At 47.2% G+C, this 25500-nt stretch overlaps 1 protein-coding gene across 3 annotated transcripts in view; it reads right to left on the bottom strand.

The window, feature by feature from the left end:
* Positions 1-24492, bottom strand: part of PDE9A (phosphodiesterase 9A) — a 52205-nt gene extending 27713 nt beyond the window's left edge. The window contains exons 1-4 of one of the 3 annotated variants that reach the window (XM_061988617.1): positions 24424-24492; positions 10490-10560; positions 8262-8339; positions 7256-7299 (exon numbers count right to left, since the gene is read on the bottom strand). In XM_061988617.1, the coding sequence (XP_061844601.1) occupies positions 7256-7299; positions 8262-8339; positions 10490-10560; positions 24424-24492 (262 nt within the window). Of the gene's footprint in view, positions 1-430; positions 542-1644; positions 1720-7255; positions 7300-8261; positions 8340-10489; positions 10561-24423 lie in introns of those variants that run through there. The other 2 variants (XM_061988616.1, XM_061988615.1) reach the window with 2 other exon arrangements.
* Between the last annotated feature and the right edge of the window lie 1008 nt (positions 24493-25500).

The raw sequence follows: 25500 nt of genomic DNA on the forward strand, positions 1-25500 counted from the left end.
AAAAAAAAATAGGAGGGCGATATAACAGAAAACAACAGAGGAAAGAAGACATCTTCAACACCCCTTCAAAGTGGCATCCCCAGACTTTCAGCTCTGACAGCGAGGCATTTAGCCAAGAAAGTCACCCTGGTCCTTTGAACAGTGAGAGCATTTGGGAACCACTCCTCGTCTCAACCGCTTGCAGATTACAGCCAAGGTTTCTCAGAAGTTTCTTTTGGAGGTGCCGTCTCTCTGAGAGGTGGCTTATTTTAAGGCTGCACCTCCAGAAAGGAGACACCTTTTGCATTCCTTGGGTGGGATACTCAGAGTTGCCGTTTGCTTTTGAAATGTCTGTCTCACAAGGACTACCTCTACACCGTCAGCACACTTTGTCGCAGTGCCCACAAACAATGCAACAGCTTATGAAAACAAAAAAACCCACCCTGCTTACCTTTCAAATTTACACTGGGACATTACCCTGGAGACCAATTTATTGGTGTAAATTCATGAGCACTCTACTGCTATGCATAAACTTCAAGCAAACATGAGACGCCAAAGTGACTGTCCTTGCAGAAAGAGATCCGCCCTTCCTGGTTCATGGGACGGACACAGCAGGGCACAAGTTTCCCAACCCCTTTTCCTTGAGAACACAACTCTGACAGAGCCACGGCGGGATCCCAGCGGGATCCCATCGCTGCCTGAGCTGCTGCGGCAGTGGCCGCGCTGGGAGCACTTGTGTGGGTAAATTCCGGCCTCCTGCTACCAGCTCCAGCACTCAGGCACTTCAGCCAGCTTGGGAAAATCAGCCTGGTGAAGCCCAAGACCCTTTTCAAGACCATCACTAACGCAAGGAAAAGCAAATGAGTCCTTTAAACAAGACCCTCAATCTCAAGGGACAGTATGCTTTAGAAACGGAGAAGTACGATAGCAATGTTTTCCCATCTTTCTTTCAGCCTGCACACACTGTATTCCTACAGACAGGGGAAGCATAAATCACGTTTCCTGAGCTGTGAGCTGCTGTTTTGAGGTTGCTCTCATTTACTCACACCAGCTAATTTAAACTGTACTGTGCTGCAGTCATTCTTATCCCTGCAAAGTGGATGTAATCTTGGTTTCTCAAACTCAAGGAGCAGAAGCCTTGCATACTCTCACACACGGCACAGATTGCAGAACACCCCTTTATACCCTACGTAGAAATAGCATTTCTGAAGCTACTTCTCACACTTGCCTGAGGGAACAGAATCACTCCCTAGTGCAATCACCCAGGCAAAATGCATCAGACAGAAATACAGCCCAGCGTTTACACTATATTTCTAAATAGTTCTTGTACCTGTTGAAAGGATTTGCAATTCCTTAGGTATCAGAGATGTCAGAGATACTTGTCAAGTGCATTCCCTTTGCTAGTCAAAACAATTTGGCTGTTACTCCTGTGTTTCTAAGCTGGAGCAAGTACCCTGTGCTCTGAAAGTCTCAGAACTAATTCCATTTTTGTTTTTTTTCTCCCCTTGATGAGACTCTCAGCAGACTGACTAGCAGAGCAAATGAAGAGATTAGTTCTTTTCACAGAGACTAATTTTTCAGTTTTCTCACAAAATCCATTTGGAAAACCCAAGCACTAAAACAAAGCAAACGCTATGTCCTATTTAAGGCAGTAGGAAAGCTTACCGTATGCAGCACCTGGGAATGTACCCGAGTCCAACAGTGAAAATAAGCAGAGAAACCCGTGTCCTCTCACTTCAATGCTGCTCAGCTCTCTGACACTGGCTGTGGCATGCCAGAGACTGACAAGTTCCCTATAAACACTGTTCCAGTAGAAAAAAAAATAAATCTTACTTTCACTCCCTCCCCCTGTCAGAACTCACTTGGAGTACTAGGACATTCTCATCCAGGGAACAGTCAGCTGCAATCTGATGTTTATGGATGTAATAAAAGACTTTCAAAATGAAGATGTATGTTTTTATAACCCTAGGGTGCAGTAAAGATATATGACTAAGAGTGGCAGTTCGTCTCATCTTAAAGAGACAAAGATCCATTTCTTTGCCCTGTTTCTTTCCATGGGGAAGACCTCTGCTAACCCCTAGGTATGAAGAAAACGAGACATCCCGTCAACATAATTTAGTCTTGCTTGTCCACTCCATTGTAAAATAGGAGTGCTAGGTATCCTTTTACTCCTTCCGTTGCCTTCTGTCTCCTGTTGTTTTTACACCTCTGGGAAGGGCTGACACCCTAGGTGCACACAGCTACCTTTTCCCTCAGTTGCTTCATTTGTTTTGCTGCAATTCCCTCTGTGAAAAGGAAATACTGCTGCACGTAGGATGGGCGGTTGCAGTCTGTGCATCTTGCTGAGGGTTGCCAGCTCCTGCCTGCAGCACCCCAAAAGCCAACAGCCACTCTTCTCAGCTCATACCCCGCTGCCAACCTGAATGCATAACATTTGCAAATGCAGGTATTCAGCGAGTCAGATTTTTGCACAATACACAGGGCATTTTAGAGATCACAAATTAGAATTAGAAGAACCTCCCTCCAGAAGATGCTGGAACAGTGTAATGTCAGGCAAGGGACAGGCCAGCTCGAGCCTCCCCAGGCTTCCCCAAGCTCATTCCCACACTCGCTGTGGGAACAGGGACTTCAGCTCCTTGCCTGCTGTCCTCTGCCAAACTCAGCAGGGAGCTTGGCTGAGGTGTCACAGGGCAAGGGGCCATTTTGCCCTCCCTCTGGGCAGTCTCATCTCTAGCAGGTCTGGGCAGAAACCAGGTGTGGGGAAATATGGCAGCAGCACTTTTTCCTGTAACTCCAACTGCGGCCAGATGGGAGGGCTGGCAGCAAGAACGCACCTTCCCTGCCAGACAAGGACGAGGTACATGCTGGGGAAGCTCAGGTTGTATGTACACTGACACAGATGGCTTATAACTCACTGGCAGGCACTCTCTCCTTTAGACCATCCTGCTCAGCAGTGACTCTTCCTCTCCTGTCTTACTCACTGGGATCATGACTGGGGAGACACCTCCATCCTCCTGCCTCCCCTTGCCATCCTGCCAGCCTTAATGGGGTGCAAGTGGGGAACGTGTGGGGTTCTTGGGTTGAGTTTGTTTCCCTCCATCTTTTCCATTGTGGCCAAGCAAGACTGGGAGGACATGTGTGTTTGCCTTTCCCTGCCAGCATCAGGCTGGTCAATTCCTGCCACGCGGTCTCTTTCTCACATGTGCTTGTGCCTCTTGCTCAGGCTCCTCTCTGCATTTTGCATTCTGTGGTTCTTCTGGATCTGGGCAGTCAGAGGAATTTATAAAACCAAACAGCCAGGTGTACAGGAGCCTCAGGAAAGGGTGTGCTTCAAACTCAAGACCACATCAGTGAATCACATCACATAAGCACCCAAATCATTTGGCAGCTCAGGTTGATTTGGGCTATTGCACGCGAGTCCCCACTCTGGTGAGTAATCCTAAAGCAGTTGTCCCCATCCTGCTGCAGGCATCCACGTGGGATGCATGGAAAGAGCAACAGGAATGAGGGGGATGTTTCTTAGTCTCCGTCTCTTTCCATCTTGCCTGAGCTGTAAGCTTGAATATGCCTCCAAAAGGAGAAGAGAGAGATCCCAGAGAAAGTAGATTTAGATGCAGTGACAAGCTTCTGTTACTTTACCGATAGTGATGTGCACAGGACTTGGTGTATTTAACAATTCAGGGGGAATAAGTGGTCACTGAGGATCTCCAGTGTGGCTGTTGGTGGGCTCAGCGATAGGCAAGGCAGGGTTAGCCTCAATTCAGAGGTGGGCCTTCTAGCAGGCAGCTACACGAGTCTTGGTTGAGCTACCTCCCCCGCTGTAAACCAATATCCCTAGGCAGAGACCCTTGAGCTTTTCCCTGTCCAGGTTCTGGGTAGCTTGTTAGTCGAAATGTCAAATAACCAAATGGCAGGTGAAGCAGGAGGTGAAGACACTGCCGACAGTCTCGGCCTGGCCCACAGTGGCTCTGATGTGTGCTGATGGGGTTCCCTGGTGCTGAGGTGCTGAGCAAAGAATGGCAGATGGCAAGCTCTCTCCACGATGATTGGGCACTCCCATCTTTGGGCTTTCCTGCCCGTTCCCCAAGGGCTGAGAGGATGCGTGTGTTGAAGGACCCACCAGGAACAATCAGGAGACAGAGGTGCAGAGAGAACTGGGGCTAAACTTGGCACATCTTATGCTCTCTCAGGTCTTATCGCTGGTGGGGTCTTTAAGGGTTTATTCAGCCTCTTGTGTGCTGCTCTGACTTTGGGGTGGTAGGAAGGCCCCTGCGTGTGTTTCCCCTCTGTTTAGGACCACAGTGGATTAGGCTCACTTGAGCTCCACAATAGGTCCTTTCTCTGCACTATCAGAAACGTAACAGATTTCAATTTTATTTCTCAAGAGTGTGATGCTGATAGGATTTCTTCATTTAATTGACATCTCCATAAATATTGCAGAGGGCCTGAACCATACTAATTGCAGCCATAACACAGTTTGTGAGCTCTGAGTCTCTTCCACCAGGAGGCTGCAGACCAGAGCCTTTCTGCTGTCAGGAGGATGCCCACTCAACAGGCTTGATCCCAGAGAAAGGGAAAGGTTTGGCACCGGGGTTTGATGCTGTGCTCGGATAGCTGCGTGCATTCTGGGCCAGGCCAAAGGAGGAGGGTTAGGGCCCCACAGGGCCCCACAGGCTTGGAGCCGGCCAGCTGGGCCCCTGCCTCTGCCTCGTGGGCTGCTGACCCTGTGGTGATACAGCCATTGCTGCTGCATCCAACCGACACTCACTGGAATAATCATTTCTCTAATTTCAAATGCCTCCCATGACTATGGCCAGGAAATGAAGAACAGTTTCTTAGCAGGACTCCAGTGGATATCTCCTCTGCTGGACAAAAGCCACTGCTTATATTTTCCTCCCAAAGGAACGTGTTTTCCAGTCCCACCTTTGACAGCCTTTGTTGCCCTGAAGTGTGTGTCATTCTTTTCCAGCTGCCTGGGAGACTGCTGTAAAAAGGTGCGTTACCTCCCACTGCTGTGAAGATTGGGGTGACCCCTTTTTTGGTATGTATTTGGACAAGCTGCTTTGGGAAGCAGAGTCATGCAGGCAGAGTTGTTTAAGAAGTGAAGACTAAAACAGAGCTGGTTTTTTCCCTCTCTCTCTTTTAATGAAGAGGAACAATTTCCCACTCTGTTTATTCTTCCTACTCTCAGCAAAATGTCAGGAATGCTTAAGATTAATGATAACCCATGTGAAAGAGAAACAGATACCAAGGAACATTAGTTCCATCACACTCAATTCAACTTTCCTCCTCTTTCCATACCACTCTGTCTTATGCTTTGTCAACCTACTGCCAGAATTTTTCTTGTCCTTTTCAGCTTAGATCTTTGGATATTCTTTTTTTATAAAACGCAAGGAGGGAAGAGAGACCTCGCTGACATAGTGAGCTACGCTCTGCACAAAGCAGAGCCATGGGCTGTCAGCTGAGGTGAAAAACGAGGGCCCTGGGAGAGTACGAAAAGTCATACATGGTCTTAAGATATGTTTAGCTTCGTTTTAGGGAAAAAAAAAAGAAGTAGATTTCCTAGAAAGCTCTTCAATCAGCTTCCCAGCTGGCATAACGCAGTGGCATTCCCCGGCAGAGCCCCACCAGCCCCATTTCCTGCTCTTTCTCTGTCTTAAGGCGAATGGCTGTTAGTTACTCATACCAGCTGGTACACAGAGATGGTGCTCCAGTTACAACCCCACCTTTTCTCATCTGATAATGCAAATAGCGTACTCCTGGACCAGCAGACTGGTGCTGTTCCAACAGGGTTTATTACAATAAGGAAATAGCTTAGGAGACAGCTTCTTTTCTCTTACCAGTCACATGTCCCTCAGCTTTGACTACCTCCTTCTGGTACAGCGAGTCACTGACATGAGATCTATTTATGACTTGTAACAAATCTCACTGTGATAAAGTTCTTCTCTGTTTCCTAGATTCTTTGATTTTTTTCTGCTCTCCATTCACCTTTGCTCTCTGCAGGCACAAGTGCCCTGCTGTTGCCTCTCTGTCCCCTCAAACCTCTTCCTGCACTGCCTTCCTGTGCTCTTTTCCTACTGATACTTCTGCTGCAGTGGATGTAGGTACCTCAGAGAGTGGCTTTGGTTCTCTGCACCTCCCCATCTGAGAAAATTACAGTGCTCTGAGACACTGTGTTTTCTTGTGTAATACAAGAGCCTAAGCAAGAAGAGATGGAACCTTCAATTAGCATTAGTGAGAAGATGAGGTGGGACCAGCAAAACTGCCTTGCCCTTGTCCCTGGAGCCTCACCCATTCCTGCAAACTACTTTTCCAGCCCCAGACTGTCTGTCTCCCTTGTGTTCCTTCTGTGCACTCTATGTTTCCAAGATAATCTCTTGCCCCTTGTCTCTCCTATCTTCCTATTTTACTGCTCCAAACTGCGTCCTCAGCTGACATCTCCTGTCCTCCTGCAGCCCCTGCTTCAGTGGCCAGCCTCTCCTTCTGTCTCTACAGTGTACAAACTCAGGCTTTTGCTCAGGCTGCCTCGGAGTAAACAGCAGGACATACTGCAGTTGTACAGACAAGAGAGAGACCAGAGCCAGATGCTCTAAACAGATTGCCCCAAGCAAATGCCCTACTCCCATGTCTGAGAGCTACTGGCCTGAGGATAACACTGTCAGGCATAGAGAAACAGTAGAAGTGCCACTTCAGTCTTGCCTGTGGAGCACAACAGTGCTGTGTGCAGGGCAATGTGTTCCAGATGGGTGCTTTCCTCCAGACCTTCTTTAGTTTTGCCAGGTGTATTTAAATATTAGAGCTACCATGCCCACAGCAGACATTATGCTCTCCTCAGTCATTTGGAAAGAACATGGGGTTCAAAAGTTGGGCTCAGTTTTCCAACAGAGCATTGCTGATAGATGAATAAGTTTAACGAAGCACTGCAGGACAGGCTTTCAAACATTGCCTGTGTGTTGCCTGAAAGAAAACACTGCTTCACGTGAGACTTTCCCCAGGACATCAGTGGTGCTGAGTCAGACCAGAGCTAAGCACTGTGAAAGTCCCATGGACCCCAGCCATTCCACCTCATTCTCAAACACTTTGAAATCTGGAACTTTTTTTTTTTGGTTTGTTTTCATTTCTCCTCCAGAACACTGTGATCAAATGCTTCCTACCCTGTGGCAACTGCAACCATGACACCATCGTTTTTCTTTCCTATGTCATAGTCATGTAACTTCCACATGCAAAAGTTCACAAACTCAGCTTTAGTAAATTCAGTTCAAAAGGGTCGATTTACCTGAGAGCTGCCCAGTGGCAACAGGTATCACTTTGTATGGAGACCTGGAAGAGTCAGAGAAGGCTGATGTTAGCAACACATAGCAAGCAGTTTGTATTTCATATCCATACTCCATGAAAAGTAGGAAGAAGTACCTGAATATGTTCTAAACTCTCTTAACACCTGCAATGGGTGTTTTAACATGCAATGGATACTTTTTTTTTTAATGAATATATGACCCTCTGATTGCTACTGAATGAGAGACAGAGAGATCTCTCTTGTGCTCTATGGTCATGCAATTAACGTGGTCAAAATGCTTCCTCTTTGTCAAGCCTTGATAGCTTGTGAACTGAGACACTGAGGAAATTTTGTGGGTCAGAAGGAAGCTGCAGTGGTGAGGGTCACCTTTTTTACTCTCTGTTCACATACTGTCCTGTGCAGCAGATCTCTCCCAACTGTTGGGACTCTGCCACATGATGTCATTGAGAGCAATGTCAGTGATAAGTAACAATAAAATACACGATGAAGTAAATAACTGCAGGCAGTCAGAGTGAAATGAAAAGTGTCAGGCTGAACAAGCAACAAGAAGCCAAGGAAAAAAGGGATTTGGAGGTCGGAAGGGCCAAAGCCAGCATGGAAGAGACCTAACCTCATCAAAGGCTTTGACTTCACGTTGTAAGTAATGTCATGGTTGTGTCCTGGCAGAGCAGTAAAGGAGTGGGGAATCAAAGGAGCTGGAAGCCTTGACAATGAACAGGGTGGGATGGGAACAGATGTTCTGCATTAAATACTTGAAAGAGATATTTCTTCCTCAGATAATGACTCCTGCTTCAATAACAAGTACAAACCTTCAAAACCAGCTGGCATTAGTGTTATAAGCCAGCAGATGATCCTTACTGTCCTTCTTCTCCCTCCCTCTAGGGAGTTGCTCACCTCCCATGGCATGCAAAAGACACCTATGGGCAACCACCACCCCTTCCCTGGAGCCTGACACTCTTTCTGAAGAGCAGGTTGCAGCAAGGCTTACCTCTCTGAGTTTGCAGGCATTGTCGGATCAATGGATACCATACAATTGTCTGCTGTCAAAAGGGAGATTGTAGTGTTCCTGAAAAGTATGTTTCAAAGAGGATTATTTGACCTAGAAATGCTGTCTGCATTCTATGCTGCTGCATACATTGCAGAGCCATTTTCTCTCCTGCAGCACTCCTGACAGTGTCTCAGACCCATTTTACCTTGGTGCAGAAAAGGTCAATGCACAGAACAAAGCAGGCTTGATGCTTCACCCATTTCAATTACCAGGAAAGTTTCTGGCAAAACATTGCGTGATCATCTTTGATCTCAGAGCAGACTTTTTTCCTGCTAACTCACCTATTCTGTCGACTCATCAACTAACAATTTCCATTGAAAAATATGTTTAGTGAAACCTTGACACGGCAACTAGCTACTGACTCACACTCTACAAATGACTATCAGTGCTATGAATGTCTTGAAATTATTTAATTACTCTTTTACCAAAACAAATGTCTTGCTGAATATATTAGGCCTTTTAATTTTTTTTTTTTTTAGTACTGTACTAAGTGTGATCTCATAGGCTCAGATGTAAACCTTGGAGGTTTACTTTGGCTCCAGGAGCCTGGTGGAAATGGCACTGGCATTGGAAGCCTTACGATAAACGTAAAGTGCCCAATATACAGTGAACATCCTGATCACCAGTCACTAAAACTGATAAAGTTTCCTAGGTGATGGAGTGGAAGTATTTGTCATCACAGGCAAATGAGGGTAATTAACCTCTCTAATGTCAAATGGGAGGAAATAAGATAAACAGCAAAGGGCTTTAATTCTGTCCATCAGCTTCTGCAAATTCTGAGTCAATATAGACAATTCTACCTTTCAGTTCCCAGAGCTGAAGATATGTGCTAAGCCCATGATTTAAGGATTGTCTTACTTTTTTCATAGAATCACAGAATGGTAGGGGGTTGGAAGGGAACTTTGGAGATCATCTAATCCAATCCTCCAGATAAAGCAGGTTCACCTAGATCAGGTCGCATAAGAATGGGTCGAGGCAGGTCTTGAAGACCTCCAGGGAAGGAGACTTCACACCCTCCCTGGGCAGCCTGTGCCAGGGCTCCCTCACCTGAACAGTGAAAAGTTTTTTCTTATATTTAAATGGAACTTTTGGTGTTCCAGCTTCCTCCCATTACCCCTTGTCCTGCTGCTAGATACAATAGAAAAAACAGATGTCCCAGCCTCCTGACATCCACCATTTAGATATTTGTAAATATTAATGAGATCCCCCCTCAGTCTCCTCTTCTCCAGACTAAACAGCCCCAGTTCCCACAGTCTTGCCTCATAATTTTTCCCCATGATTTTTCTGTATCATGAACCTGTGTGTATAAAGATTAAGGCTACTGCTTATTGCATACTGCTGTTCCTCTGGCCTGTGCTGCTCAAGGTCCATATGCAGATAGCAGATGCCCCTTCCCTGGACAGGTGGTGCAGAAGTGGTTGGAGCCTACATTATGCCACCCTCCCCCACGCACCGGCCTCTCCCACCCCAACGCACGCCTACACTTGATTCTGGATCACTATCAACACAGAGATAGAATTTGGATGCTGCTCTGTAGGTGAAAGGTAAGAGAAACAAACCCTTCAGGAAATTAGAGCAGGAGAGGTGAGAGGACTTTGCAGGAGATACTTGGCCTGGGCAATGGATTTGGGGATATTTATGTTCTATTAAATGACTCTCCTGGGGTATTTTGTGCTTGATTGTCCCCTACGTGAGATTAGATTGTTCTATATCTGAGCGGAAACCTTATGACATAGTAACAATGCTTCTCATCAACCCCAAATTTTTCCCTAAAAAAACAAATTCTAAACATCTGCTTGCCTTTCACTCAATATAGGCAAAAATGTAGTGCTGAGGTATAAGCAGTAGGTGCACACAACACCTGTGCTCAGAGCTGGGCTTCTGCACTAGCTCTTTTTTTTTTAAGACTGTATCTCTTTTGTTCTACTCTATTTCACTCTCTTCCTCAGGTGCAGGCAGCACTGAGGTAGCTCAAGGTCTGCCAGAGCTTTGAGCACTTTTCCAGCTGGTGCTTTCTGGATTGCCCCAGTTTCTTCTTCTAGTAGACAGGAACAAGGGAGAAGCCCAAATAGGAGGCTACTGAATCTCTTGGGGACAGTCTTTAAATTGTTCCTAGAAGTAAAGGAACAAAATTGAAACAAACATCACAAGTGAAAAGAGAGACCTACCTTGGTAACCCTGTTGCAATGCAGAAGAGGTCCATGATATCTTTGGAGTTGCAGTATTTACTGAAGATCACCTTGCAAACCAAATTGCAGCAGGAAAAACGAAGACAAAAGACAAGGAAGGACAATTAGTTCCCAGTGAGATATGAACTCTATTCAGGCAGGAACCGGACTAATTTCAAGGCTCATCCTACCATTTCAATTATCTAATTTGACTCATGAGCTGGACTATTTCTCTACTCCTCTTTAATACCTGTGTCTTTTTTTGATAAAGCAAGCAAGCTCTGGAGATCTAATTATGCTATTTGGAAGTAGAGCAATAATGTAGCTGAACTGGGAGCAAAAGGTTTCTCATAATGTAGTACAGCTGCAGGATGATGACAACTGCAAATTTAAGGATATAAGAGTCCAGGTTTAGGAAGAAAACAGCCCAGATTTCAGGAAGGCCTTGGATGGTAAGAAAGGTACACTGCTTTTTTGGAGTAGTTTTAGCTAGCTTTAAACTGAACAGAGAGCTTTCTCCCCCAGGCTTGTGCCAAATTTCATGCCCACTCTGAGGATGTGTCCTCTCGCTGTTAGGTCACAGCTCCGACCTGGAATTACAAAATTTGCTACTGTTACCTTCCCATCCCCCAAATACTTCTTTCATCCCACTGCCCTTCCACACATGCCAGGCAACCCCTGTGCAGAAAAGACTGTTTGAGCAGAGCATCTAAGAGCACAACATCCCTCTCATCCTGTTGTGACACAGCCTTCAATGGCATGATCCTGCGCCATGATTTTCCCCAGGAGTCAGGCATCTGTCACAGCACACGTGGGTGGTGGTGATCCCTGGTTGAGAAGCTCTCCTGCTGTTTAGGAGGGAGAGGGGGCAGAAAGCCTGTCTGTGTGCTTTTGATGGACTGTGGTGGAGGCTTTGAACCTGCCGTGGAAACAAAATGTCTCATTGCAGTCAGGTCTGGCTCATCTTCTCAAAGCCAGGACCAATAGCAAACAGCAGGGAGGATTTGCTGGGGGGCTGCTTGTGTTAATGAGATGGACACAGGCTGTGGGTGTCAGCTTGCTGTGGGGAGTAGGGGGAGGTGGTGGTGTGGATAAGGGCAGCTTCCCTGGCCAGCGTTGGGAATCACCTCTCTCGCACGCCCTGAGAAGAAATAGCCAGAGAGCCTCTGGGTCAAGATGCTGCAGCTCAAAGGGACTTTGTGGAGGCCTAATGGCAAAACTCAGGAGGAGTAAGAAAGTGATATTCTGCAGATGAGGTCTGAGGCACAGGGAGATCAAGATCAAAAGTCTTCTCTCCATCATAAATTCATAGACTGGTTTGGATTGCAAGGAACTTTAAAGATCATCTAGTTCCGACCTCCCTGCCATGGACAGGGACACCTTCCACCAGACGAGGTTTCTCAAAGACCCATTCAACCCACCCTGGAACACTTCCAGGGATGGGGCATCCACAGCCTCCCAGGGCAACCTGGGCCAGCGCCTCATTGCCGTCACAGTAAATAATTTCTTCCTTACACCTAATCTAAATCTATTGTCTTTCAGTTTAAAGCCATTACTCCTTGTCCTATCACTACATGTCCTTGTAAAAAAATCTCTCTCCAGCTGTCTTGTGGGCCCCTTTAGGCACTGGAAGACTGTTAAAAGGTCTCCCTGCAGCCTTCTCTTCTCCAGGCTTAACAATCCCAGCTCTCTCTGCCTGTCTTCATAGGAGATGTGCTCCAGTGACTGCTTTGCTGGAAATGCAGTTTTCCACTCCCAACAACCTCCTGTAGCATCCCATATTCTCAGGCACAGTTTCTGTTGCCATCCATCATGGGCACAGGGACTGTGCATGCCCACGGATCAGCCTTGAGGCTGGTGACCCAGAAAATGAGGAATGTGTCACTCAGGATGGCCTTGCAACAGTTTGTTTTCACAGGCTTCCCTCTTGCTGCCAGGAGGAGGTAGAGGCTGTGGGCAGTGGGGACTGCTGCCACCCTCCCCAGCTAGTGCAAGCCCCGGGTGTTCAGCCATGCGAGGACCACACTGGAAGAATAACGTGTCATCATCTAATTAAAGACTCTTCAGAAAAGCATAGGTGCCAGGAGTTAATTAAGCCTGTAGCCTCTCCCCAGCAGTCTTGGCCTTGGAGTGCTTTGATTCCTGAGTCATAATAGCACTGCACTAACGTGGCTCCCATGTGCCTTTCCTAAGCTGCCTTTCAGACACCAGGGGAAATCCCTCACCTGGAGGTGTCATAGGGTGTCAGTCCAGTCTTCTGCTGCTGGAAATGGGGAAGCCATGGGAGACCCCGTGGGATGCTGCTGGCGAGGAGCTGCTAATGCCTGCCCACATCTTGGGTCATGGCAAGCCTGAAGGAATCGGGAGAGTTGAGACAATACTGCAAGATCTGACCAGCCAGATTGAGACCCATCGTGCCTGGGATGTGCCTGGCCACCAACACTTGAGCTGATTCTGAAGCAAGACTTCAGGCCTCAGTTTTCACTGGTGGCGAGGAGCCCTCTTACTCTTGAGTGAAGCATCAGGGGTTTTGTGGTAGAGAACAATATTGGTCACCTCAAGGGGTGTCTACGACTGATACACGCGCACACACACACCTTCTTCATTTTCCAACCTCGATGAGATTACACCGGGCAATATCTCTACTTTATAAAACATCAAGGCACCTGATTGCTGAGGTAGGTAGTAACTGCTACCAGGGAAATAGATGGGATTGGTGCCCGGGTGTGTTTTAAAAAGCTATTTTGCCTGGTGATTGATACTTGGTTGTTAAAATACGGTGGCAATCAAAGCAATAAGATATAGCCAATCAAGTCCAGATAAGTCTGAAACCCTGCTCTTAGCAGAATGAGGAATCCTGACAGAGTGATAGTTGCTCAAATTGGCTGAATATTAGAGGATACAGCAAGTGGTACAGGTAGTAACTGAGTAGATGATGTTAATTGAGGCTGAACAGAGGGTAAAGGCTGCCAGAAGTGCTATTTCAGGTATTGAGGTTTCTTATTTTGGAAATCAATTATTATTGACCAGGACAGATAAGAGAGGAAAAGCTTAAAGAAACCCCACACTAAAAAAACCCCATTAAAGGTAAGAAAGCTGGCCTGACTCATAGAAAGCAGCAGGAGTTTTCAATGCATTGAGGATGAATCTTAATGCTTCCTTTTACTCCACGTAACAGTGAAAGAGTGGGAAGCAAAGCAAAACAAAGACTGTGGATAATAGATCACGAGCTGTCTCCATACAAGCTTTTTAGCTTTCCATACTTGGCATTTTTACTTAAGTTTGCTAAAAGTGAATTTGTGAATCAGCCACTGCACTTTGATACTCATCTCAGGATGGTTGTCTTCAGATGCTTGGGCTTTTTTTAATCAAAGAGTATATGCTACTTCAGTTTTCTTCTTTTGCAACATGCTGAGCTTTTCTGAGCAGTTTCCTCCTGTTCTAAAACAAATCAGCAATATGCAATTGCTCCTGTTATTGTCTTCAGGTTCACGTTCCAAATAAAGTCGTTGTCAGTTGGAATGTATTTCAGAGAGATGGGAAGGCAGTACTGTGCACTATTGATGGCTCCAGCACAGTATAGGAATCTTATTTGGCTAAAGTCCATTATCATTGCAGAGACATTAACAACATGAAGGCAATATAGGGACACTTGGCTTGCAGCCATCTGGGACACATGGTTTCTCTTGTGACGAGGGAGCACGTTTGACCTGCAGCTTTGTGGTCAGGGAGCCCTGTTAGCACTAGCTACAGAAGTGAGTATCTTACACAGTCCTGTGAAGATATCCTTGCTTGGGCAGACGTCCTGAAGTTACAGCTGTTCAGTCTGGGTCTCCATGATGACTTTTTTCCAGCACTGTGAGTCTGATCCAGAACTGCAGTCAGCATTGAGGGACTTCATCTCCCTTCAAAACCGTCTCAGCTGTCTCTGACCCACAATCATCATCTTGCCTAGGCCCCCGTTTTTATGCCTGGCAGGCAAGCCTCTGCTGCACTGTGTCTCACAGCACCTCACTCCCTGCATTAACACCTGGTACTGGAAAGTATCACTGCTTAGGGCAGGACTGAGACCTTCCCATGGAGCATAACAGACGTCAAAGACAGGAGACCACAGAAGTTTCTACACCTATGGTAGTGAGGTAAGATGGTGAGTGTATAGAGCACAGACAGATATACCCTTAAAGCATTAAAAAATTGCATAGTCATGAAGGTCAGCACAGCCCAGAAAAGCCAGAGGTGCAGCTTGCAACATAACTTCTACATGAAAGAGTGGACATGGGAATTCAAATATTGCCTGGTGATACAAATCTCCTGCGAGACTGGCCAATGCAAGGCACTCAGTCACCAATGTGGTTTCTGAAAGGAAAGGCAGAGCCAAAATTATGTGTAAGCAGTGTCACAGTAGTGATGCATCACATGGGAAAGGGAAACAGAGGCCTCTGCTTCGGCTTGCAGATTGATGGCTAAGGACCATGAAGAAAATCAGCCGCATATAAACCCTGTTAATTGCACTTTCCTTGGAATTGTGCCAGGAGGAGAAGAATGTGTTGCTCAAAATGATGCAGCATCTGCAAACAATTCACCCCTCTTGTCTGAGAGTTAACTTTATTTCATATGTTTGCCTTTGTTACTGTTAGCAAAACTTCTACCACGTGTAGAAAAACAAAATGGCAGGAAAACTACACTTCTCTGAATGCTTAGCTTGATCATTTCAATGAGTCTCCATCAAGACAAAGCAGCGTCCATTTGATTTAAGCAGGGAATGCCAACGGTCTTGCCTTGGAAAGTAACACGAAGCAAAAGGGGAAAAAGCAGAATGAATTATAACTGTGGCTTTTTGGAGTGGAAATAACATTTTGATGAAGCATGCAGTGACTGTGAAGTAGGACAGCACGACTCTATGGGGATGCCTGGTTCCTGGCCCAGAGCTCATTTCTGTGGGACTGGTTTCTTTCCCAGAGACAGTTCTGCATTTTTTTGGGGAACATTTTCCTCTGAAACAAGGCACCATTGTCTCTTAATCCATAGCATCCACCTCTAGTCTAGGGCAAAGATTTTAAACCTCTTCTCAGAAAGAGTAGAGATTAAGAGCCCTGGTACTTCGGCTGGCTTTCTCACTCAGAGGAGCTGCCCAATATGAAGGGCTGTGGTGGAGATATTACTAAGGGACCATTGTGCACATATTCTGCAGCCTACGAGTTTACAACTAATCACATTATATTTTGCTTACAGATAGGATGGATAAAAACACAGCTTATAAATCCAATTTCTGTTCTATATTTGATCCTCAGTACAGTTAATCCTTTTTGTAAACTGCAAACCCTATCCAGAATGTTATCCTGTTCTGATCTGCTGTTGGCAATTGGGTTTTCTTCCAAGAATTTAACTTGTGTTTGGTGGGGTTTTTTTACCCTAGTAAAATTCCTAAATAAATAATGAAATATTTTCAAAACCAGTGTACTCTCAGTTTTCAGTCCTACTTCCTTTTGCTGGTCTCAACCTGCTGTGTTCAAGCATTCGGTGACGGCTTTCATTCAGCTTAGTGAGCAATGTTCAGAGTCAGAGCTGAAATTGCAGAGTTTAAACAATCTAAAATGATGATCTTTCACTAATGAGATTGGAAGCGACTATGACAGAAAACAGTCTGGTAAAACCCACTTATGTATCTTGCACGGACTGTGAAAATTGTTTCTGCTTCTGTAAGAGCAGCTTTCATGGAGGATTTCAAATTTCTTTTTTAATTTTTTTGAAGTTGGAAATGACCTCTAGAGATCATCCAGTCCAATCCCTTGCTCAAGCAGGTCCACCTAGATCAGGTCACACAGGAACACGTCCAGGAGGGTTTTGAAGACCTCCAGAGAAGGAAACTCCACACCTTCGCCGGTCAGCCTGTGCCAGGGCTCCTGTTAGTAAGGCAGAAAGCTGATGTGAAATTTTTCATTGTGATTTTCCCTGTCTCTCTAGTGGGCTTTGTTGTCCATTATCAAAACAAAGTAGGATCTAGAACTTTTAGATACTGCTCTGTGGAAATCACCAGAAGGAATTCATATTCCTAAATGTGTAAGCCAAAAACCATGATAAGTTCCCAATATCCAACAGAAACCCTACCTAAAATTCCCCCTATCTACACAACTTCGAGTTTTTTCATTCTTTGAATTCAGATACAAGCATAGTAGGAGCCCAAGTACATACAAACTACCTGTCTGGTTTTTATTTCTCACATTAATTAAGAGCTGATATTTGAAAACCACTCAGTTTATCTGAGCTTCAAACGTTAGGCAGTATTAAAAATAGTATGCCACATTTGCCATCTGTTTGATGTAGTAGGAGCTCCTCTAAGAGAAGAACAGAAAATAAATGTATGCACGCATGTGCTTGTGTGGGGAAGAAAATGTGCATGCCCTCAGCTGAGATTCCAGGCAAAAATGAGAGCTCCCCTGAGTTTCTTCAAACACCTGTTAGAGGGTGAGGAGCATGGAAAACGTTTTACTTCCAACAACTCTGCAGCCCTGCTGATTCATGCTTACCTTCAGGCAGTGACGTGGCTTGACAATGTTGATTTCAGTGTGACACCTAAGTGAAATGCACAGGTGGAATTTGCCTGATGTAACTTTAACCATCTACAAGTTTGGTGTCTCGTGTATGTTGCTCTGCTAAACTCCCTCTCTTTCCAGCAGAAAAAAAGGACAACCTCCAAAGGGTAAATCAGCCTACATGTCTCCGAAACCAAGTTTAAGATGAGATGAATCGTTCTCTGGAGATACCACCTGCCTCTCCAGTGTCTACCGGGGAACCTGCATGACCAGCTTGGAGCAGTCATCACTCGCTTTTAGATGGCCAATGATTAAGTGGGGAGAACCCCCATTAGTTTCCTAATTCAATACATTACCCTAAAATAGGAAACAGTAACTGCCAGACATAGCTGACATATCAGGATCCCGAGGCATGTGACTATATGGTAACTTCAATTTCCATCCCTATAACATCCCTGAGCAGAAAGTTATGGGGAAAAAAAAGATTTTTCTGTCTTCATGAAAGAGAAACTGTCTATGATAGACTCATACGTGTGACTCCCCAGGGCAATCTTGGATGCCTGCTGGAAGGAACAGCATGGCAGAGGCTGGCTCTTTCACTACAAGCAAGGAAGGACCTCATTACTTTTGGACCTCATTACTTTTTAAAGTCATTGAGGCTCACAAAAGAAGCGAGGTTACATTAAAGAGAGCTACCGACTATACTAAGGGACATATTGGCAATACTTGGTCTTTCATCACTAATGATTAATGGCAGAATATAACCAGGAACCAGTAAGGCTGCTTGTGAAAGGCTGAACTGAAATTTTCTTATTTTCTGCAGCAGCCATAAAAGTATTTCCACCTTTGACAAATAACCCAAATGTCTGCACTGTGGCTTTTTCTAACATCAAAAGGGCACACTTTTGCTGCTAATGGAGTACTAAGTGCAATTAACCCTGTAGCACATTAGTGCATTAGGCTTGAAATGTTTCCTAAACTGGATAATCAGGATGCTTTAGCAACAAATGTCCTTGCTAAATATATGTGAAGCTAGGCTGCTTGTTTCAAAGTTACTCACACAATTAGCGCCTGACAATACCACATGCTCGGTAATACAGGACTGACAGAAGGGTAATGTTAGTTAACAGAGTAAAGAAAAGCAGGGATGGCGAGAGGCCAGTGACAGACTGATCTGAAGCTGTACAACCAAGTTCGTCAGAAGGGTGCTAAGAACAAAACAGTTTTGTCTTGTTTGCACAGAAGAGTTGTATATGAGTAGCGTGAGTTGCTATGGTTGGCCTGTCTGAATCCGTAGGTGCTGCTAGCAGGAGAGGGTGTCTTGGCTACTGTGAGCATAAACCATAGTAACTGTACTAGACTGCACGTGACCTCAGAAAGAGAAACAGCAGTAAAGCTGGAGAGAGAGAGGCCTCAAGCACGACATTTTCTTTTACTTCTTAAAAAGCACAGTTTTAAGTCATTTTTCCTCTTTAAAATGCTTATTCAGTGTAATGTGATGGAGTTGTAGGAATTCACTGTTCATTTCTTGCTGCTTTACAATGAGAACCTCTAGCAGCTGTCTTGAATTCACCAGGGCCAGCTAAAATCAGAGAGATAACACTCCTGGTCAGACTCAGGCTGTGCTACCTTGCACCCTCCCTAACCCAGAGAGTTCTGCCAGCACTAAGAAAATGACCTTGATCCCACAAAAACATACTTATGCCTCACCCAGCTAAAGTGGGATTTGGTGTCGGCTTGTCTGTGCACAAGAAGAACCTTCAAACACCATCCAGGCAGAGTGGCCCCCCTCAAAGATGTCCAGGTCTTGACTGCCCTGTCTCTGAGGGCCAGCAGCTGAAAAGGTATTGCTTTAACTCTCCAGTCCAAACAGACAGGGCATGGGGCCCTTGGGCACTGCAGAGCACATTTGCCCTCCTGTGCTGACAGAATCACTGAGATGCAAAAATATTCAGTCGCCTTGACCCAATCATCACGCCATTATTTTTCCGCTGTGTTTTGTTTTTAATCTGAATCCAGTTTGACGTGTTAAAAATAGCACAGTGAGCTTTGGAAAAATCTATTGGGTTTGCTAGAGTCTAGGCATTTTTAGCACAGTTGCTGTTGCTCTAATTAAAAAGAGAAAAGCTCACATGGCAGAAACGATTTCTGCGCGCTGGCATTTCAAGGCAATAAGCACGGGACCAAAATGCAGTCCTATCATCGTTCTGTTCATTGTGGACCTTGGACCAAGAGGAACAATGACTGTGGATGGCTCAATGTCCTGGTCCGTGAATCACTACAGTAGATACTCAGAAAGGTTGAACTCAAAGCATTTCTCTGAGGAAAAAAAATAGAAAGGTAGTTTTGCTGTTTGTCAGCCAGAATGACTCAGTAAACCAGCACAATGACTCCAAAATTCTTTCCTTGCTTTCTGAACAGGCGGAAAATACCACCCTGAGTGATTCCATAGAATCCTTGACAAAGGCAGCGGTCCTTTTCTTTTTTTCCAGTTAGTTCAGGCTCTGCACCCCTCTGACTTTCCATCCCCGTTACAAATATGATGTTGATTAAGACACTGGAAACAAAAATCCTCTTGGATCAAGCATTTTTCTCAGAGGAACTCTTTACGACTCTGCAAGTAAAGCCACTACTCTGTGACATTTGAAAAGAAGAACCATGAGGCCACCCACCTGGGAATAAGGCCACTGGCTGCCTCAGCTCTGCTACCATTTAAATCAAAGGTCAAGAGACAACGTTCCCCAGTAGTTTCCTCATGGAAAAAAATAAATGGGCATGAGCTGGGGAACATTGTCTTGCTGGTGGATTTTTAATTCGAAACAGACTCAATGGGAATTTTTCTTAAAGATGAAGCCAAAGGGTTAACAATGTTAGAAAGGAAAACAAGACTCCAGATCCAGCTTAAGTTAAGTGAGCGAACCTCACTTCTCGGTTGGCAGGTTAAGGGCTTCAGTGCTTGACCCCGTCATGGTGGCACTGCCTTATCCTATATGAAACACAGCCACAGCTTCCTCCCATCCCCCCATCTTCTCCTTTGCCTAGTGGCAGACCAGTCTGTGGCAGGGGTGGGACACAGACACATGTCACAAATGTGCTGAGCAGGTATGTGAAGCACAGAGGGAGGTTTGTGTCCAGGCAAGTGTGAGAAGGTGTGTCACGGTGTAGCAAGGAGCAGCTTTTGCTTGGTAACAGGCGAAGGGGGTTGCAATGAAGACCTGGTAAAGAGTATTTGGACTCTCCTCCAGCTCCCTGGTTCTGACCCACCTCCGGCCTGGCTGGGCCAATCTGGAGCCTCTGCAATCACTATTTAGGGACTGGAATTTGAAGTGCTGGCAGGAGGTGTATGAGTGATACAAGATGGAGGCGACCACGCGGGCCCTACAGTCAGAGAAGGAGGAAGGAAGGAGGAGCACCAGACCAGAGACCCCTCTGCAAGCCGTGGTAAGAATGCAGCTGTGCCCCTGCAACCCATGGAGGGCGATGGCAGGACTGAGAGCCACCAGCAGCTCCGTGTGAGTGCACTCAGTCGGGCAAGAGACTGTGTGGGGAGATGGCCATGGCCCAGGCCGTGCTGGAGAGCCTGCGCGCCGCAGAGCAGCCCCACACGAGAGGCAGAGAGGAGCTGCAGCCTTTGGGATAAATGCACGTCGGAGCAGCCCGTGCAGGTTCCCCACAGACTTGCAGGGAGGCCTGGTGCAGAGCTCACCTGCCCTGAGGAGAGGCAGAGGGCAGAAGCTATCAGGAATAGACTGAAACCCCTACTCCCTGCCCTCCTGGGCCGTTCAGGGCAGGAGGAGGTAAAAACACACGGATCAGGGCTCTGAGCCCGGGGAAGAGGGAAGGAGTGGGGAGAAGGTGTTCTTAAAGGGCTGGTCAGACTCTTCATTGTTGTACCACTCTGTGTTGTTTTATTTTGGTTATGTTTTGGGGTTTTAAGGTTATGTTTTAGTTGATGTTGCATTAAATCATTTTCTGTTTTCTTCCCCGAGCTGAGTAGCCTGCTCTGTTTTGTCCTGGACCTTAAGCGGCAATTAAGCTCTCCCTGCCCTTTGGCAATCCTCAGGTCTTTGATACTTGAGGCTAATTGTGATCTTTTCTTCCCTGATGGGCCTAAACCATGACAAGGTGAGATTATCCTTTTAGAACAAACAAACTGTGCAGTGCTGGTTTTGCCAAGAGGTGCAGTCCCTTTATGGAGGTGCTGGATAGGAAAGCACATTCCCGGGTAATTTCATCTTTCAGTCAGCGCTAAGAACAAGTAACCTCTTTGAAGCCAGTTTGTGTAGCGCTCTGGTTTGGTACGTGGCTGTAACACTGTGAAGCCTTTGATCTTCCCTCTACTGCAGTCCCAGCAGAGCCATCCCCTCCACCTCCTGCTTCGTGTTTGGCTCTGGCTCCACCAGCTCAGATGATGGCTGCCTCATGGAAGACTCTCATCACCTTCCCCTTGGCTGGGACACAGCTGCTGGCAACCCAAAGCCTTCTGACACAAAAGTCAACTTTTTGGGGCTTTTGAGCTAAGGTGGCTGGGGCTGGTACCAAAGTTGGTGTCTGCTGGGCTGGGATGGGTCATCTCAGCTTCCTCTCAGAGTCCATGCTGCCCCCAGCACGAGATGATGCTCAGTCAACTCTGCTCACTGGAGAAGAACCCTGCCGCCAGCTTCGGAGACCACTTTGTGCCTGCCCATGCTTCTGAAAGGTCAGTTTATCAGACTGTGACAAAGCAGGAGTCTTTGAGAGTGCAGGCAGGATGGCGATAAGCAGAAAGAAAGTTATGGAGGCATGGACTAAGTTTCCCCAGCCTGATGTAGGAGTGATGCACAAGGGCACTGGGCCGGGCTCCCCTCTGCTCACAGCTTCCCAACACCCTTCTGCAGGAGGGTACTGCAGGAGGTTCATGGTACTGGCCTTGTAGGTGCAGACATCAGTCCTTCACAGAATCACACGATGTTAGGGGTTGGAAGGGACCTGCTAAAGCAGGTTCACCTCCATCAAGTCACATAGGAACAAGTCCAGGTGGGTTTTGAAACCCTCCAGAGAAGAAGACTCCGCAACTTTCCCTGGGATGTCCTGGCCTCAGGCACGGCCCTCGGGTTCAACCCGTGCTGATGGTGCCTCCTTTATCTCAACGACTCCTGAGAAGGGTTTCAAAGCCAGCAAACTCTCCTTACAGAACTGATGCATACCTTCACCTTCCCCACCGTGCCCCTCGGGACCTGCTGACACACAAACCCACTTGCCTGAATGCAGCTCTCCTGGTGCAGGGCACCTTCAACTGCCCACTTGCTGGACATGGGGTTCCCATGGGAAGCAAAACAGCTTCACCCACAGCCCGGAGTGGCTGCATGCGCAGGAGTTGGGGACAAGGCCATGGAAACACGAAATGACCCATGAATAGCTGCCATCAGACCACTACCGTCAGATGCTCAGCCGCAATACGTGGCCAGCGAGCTGGTGGCAAGCTGGAGCTGAGCCCTGTCAAACTTAACAAGTGCTATTATAACGAGGCTGGTACATCGTTATTTGGATGAGCAACTTAGCATTGATTAAATGAGCTCCATTTAGAAGCCTCCAATGCTGCATTCCTTGGAAGATTAAGGGTTGGGTTTGGTTTTCTTTTTCTTTCTAATGATGTTACAGAGGAGGCATGAGAATCTGAGCTATGCCCCGCTTACCCCTGGGTGAACCCCATTTACACGGCATTTTTACTGGAATTTTTGTGGCATTTTATCCTTCCAAACATTGCACAGATGGAACTGTACATCTGACAAAAGAAACAGATAACATTTATCGAGCAAAAAACCCCACTCCTTAATAACGCCTGAGTTTGCACTTGCTTGCTCATGCAATCATGTCTCTTGTGCGTTTTTAGTGTCAAAAGCGCTCTCCAGAGACTGGACTCTATCTGAGAAAAGCTTTTTATTTTTCAGGCTGGCACAGATGACAGACAATGTCCTTTGCCTAAGGCTACGGAAACACTCGCCACCCTTTCAAAACACCGAAATGGTTTTGCACTGAACTGTGAAGGTGCCAGGGAGTTCTGTACGAAGCCTGGCTTCTGGGGGCCGTCAGGCGACCAACTCGCTAAGCCTCGGCTAAAAGAGAAGCAACGCCTTCAGCTCAGCAGAGTCGCCTCGCTCCCGCCCGCCCCGGCATGGAGAAGCCCACGGGGACATAGGGATCACCGCCACGGCTAAGCCCCGAGATGGGTGAAAAAGAGCAGCTTTCCCCTGGGGGACCTGGCGCAGATTGGGATGCTCCCGAGGTCTTACTCCTGAGGACACGACTTGGGCGGTTGCGGTGTGTCCCCGGGGCGGTGGCAGAGGGAACCTGTAGGCAACGGAGGTGTGCAGAGGTGGGATGGCACTGTGAGTATCAGCTCTCCCTTCACCTCGCTTCCGCGGTCACGCACACGGCAAAGGGGAGGGTCAGGCAAAGGGGATTTGTGTCTGCTTCTTTTTAAAGGAGAAACAAAAGGCGAGCCTGGGTAAAACGCAAACGTAGAGCAGGAAAGGCGAGAGAGAGAGATTCGAATTTTGTGAGTTTACTCGCTCTTGAGCCTCGCAGCGGCTCTCTGTTAAAAAGGCACTTGGTTTGGGGCCAAAGGATTGCTGACAGGAAGAAGTGGGCTATAAAAAAAAGACTAGCAAAAACACAGTGGCATTGTTTCGGTTTAAAAGCAGTATGCTGTCAGCTCGACAGCGTGCGAGCTCTCTCTTTCAGCCAGACTAGATCTCTCCCGCAGCTTTCCCTGTGCTGTGAGCCGTGGTTAAGCGAACAAGGCAGGCTAGCGGGAGTGTAAGTTTTAATTCACCTTTATCATGATTTACCAACAACTTAACAAAGGCGGCGGGGACCCCGCAGCCCACTCCCAGGGATGCGGCAGCCCACCTTCCCCCATGGCCCCGCATCCCCCTCCACACAGCAGCCGGGCACCCGCCCGCCGCTCAGCCTGCCAGTGGGAAAATGCCCGTTGATAAACCCCAGCCACCCTCCACCCAACACAGGCAATCTCCCAATAACTCAGCACGCCGTGTGCTTGGGTAAAAAACCTCTCCGCAGGAAAAAAAAACTTTGTAAACACGTCGCGAAGCTGCTCCGGGAGAGGAAACCCGCGCGGCCGCCACACCGAGGATCCCGCGCCGGCAGCGCCCAGCCCTCCCCTGCTGCCGGCCGCCCCTTTCCCCTCTCAATAAACATCCGTATACAAAGCAGAAGCCGCTCAAGATGCACCCCGCCACCCCCACCCCGTACCCCCCTTCCCCCTTAAAAAGAGATGTGGAACCCACGGCGGCGCTGAACGCAAAGGCGCATCGAAGCGGCGTTACAGAAGAGGTGGTGCAGCAAACACGACCCCGCTGCGCCCGCAGACGCGACTTGGCTGAAAAACGGCAAAAGTACCTTTTGAATTCTTCCATCAATATCCAAATAAATACACTTGGGCCGGTAAGTTGAGGAGGCAGATCCCATCTTGCTACGGCTCGGCTTTCACCGGCAGGTTTACTTTTTTTTTTGCCCCCCCCCAGTGTCCAACAGAGCAGAAAATAAGGTTTATCCTGCCAAGCCGAGCCACCGCTGCCTGACAGTTTGGTGTCCCCGCTCTTCTGTATCCCACTGTACTCTCATTCTGGGAAGGTCCCTCCTCTAACATGCATGCATTTTGCTGTGCCTCTGTCTCTCTCTGCCACCTCCTTTTAGTTTTGCTTCTCTCCAAATCCAGCTGTCTCGGACAGGGACAGATACAGGCTCCAGCTGCTGTCTGCAAGTCCCCTCTGGATTCCCATAGCAACAACCCCTCTTGGCTTGAGGGCTGAGAGCTGCTGGGCATCTGCATAGTAGCTCTGACCCTGGGGCTGACCAGCTCGTGCTACACACAAGACCAAGCAGCCCTTATCCTCTGGGGGCAAGAATGGGCTGGAGGGGGAAGAAAAACCTCCTTCATCAGGGTGGTGAGAGATGACATTTGTTTTTAAGCTAAAATAGAACCATAATTATTAATTAGTGCTGACCCTTCTGGTACAAGTGGTGTGATGGGCTCCCAGCTGTGCCTTGTGCTGGATGGGTCCTTTCAGACACTCAGAGCAGCCAGGGCTTGGGCTATCTCAGCCCAAACTCAGCACCTTAATTCCCCCATCCCTCCTGTTGTTGTTATTACAAGGACAGAAAGGAAAAGCAGCAGCTTTTTTTTTTTTTTTTCCTCCTTGTAAGCTCCAGAAGCACCAAGAAAGCGCAAAGCCCCTACTCCTCGCCCAATGCCATCCATGCCACCCCCAGAGGGAAGCAATGTGTTATTTAAGGGAACATGCAGCATCCTGGCACAGACATCTCCCATGGGAAGGCACAGCCAAATACTGGGAGGGAGCACAACATCCGCGGGTCGATCCCGGGAGCGGACTCCACGTGCCATCTGCTGCGTGCTGGGGCTGTGCTGCAGTGCCTGTGGGGAGCTGAGGCAGCGGCAGCTGACACTTTGCCACG

Source organism: Colius striatus, chromosome 1 (assembly GCF_028858725.1).
Source record: "Colius striatus isolate bColStr4 chromosome 1, bColStr4.1.hap1, whole genome shotgun sequence".
Lineage (NCBI taxonomy): Eukaryota > Metazoa > Chordata > Aves > Coliiformes > Coliidae > Colius > Colius striatus.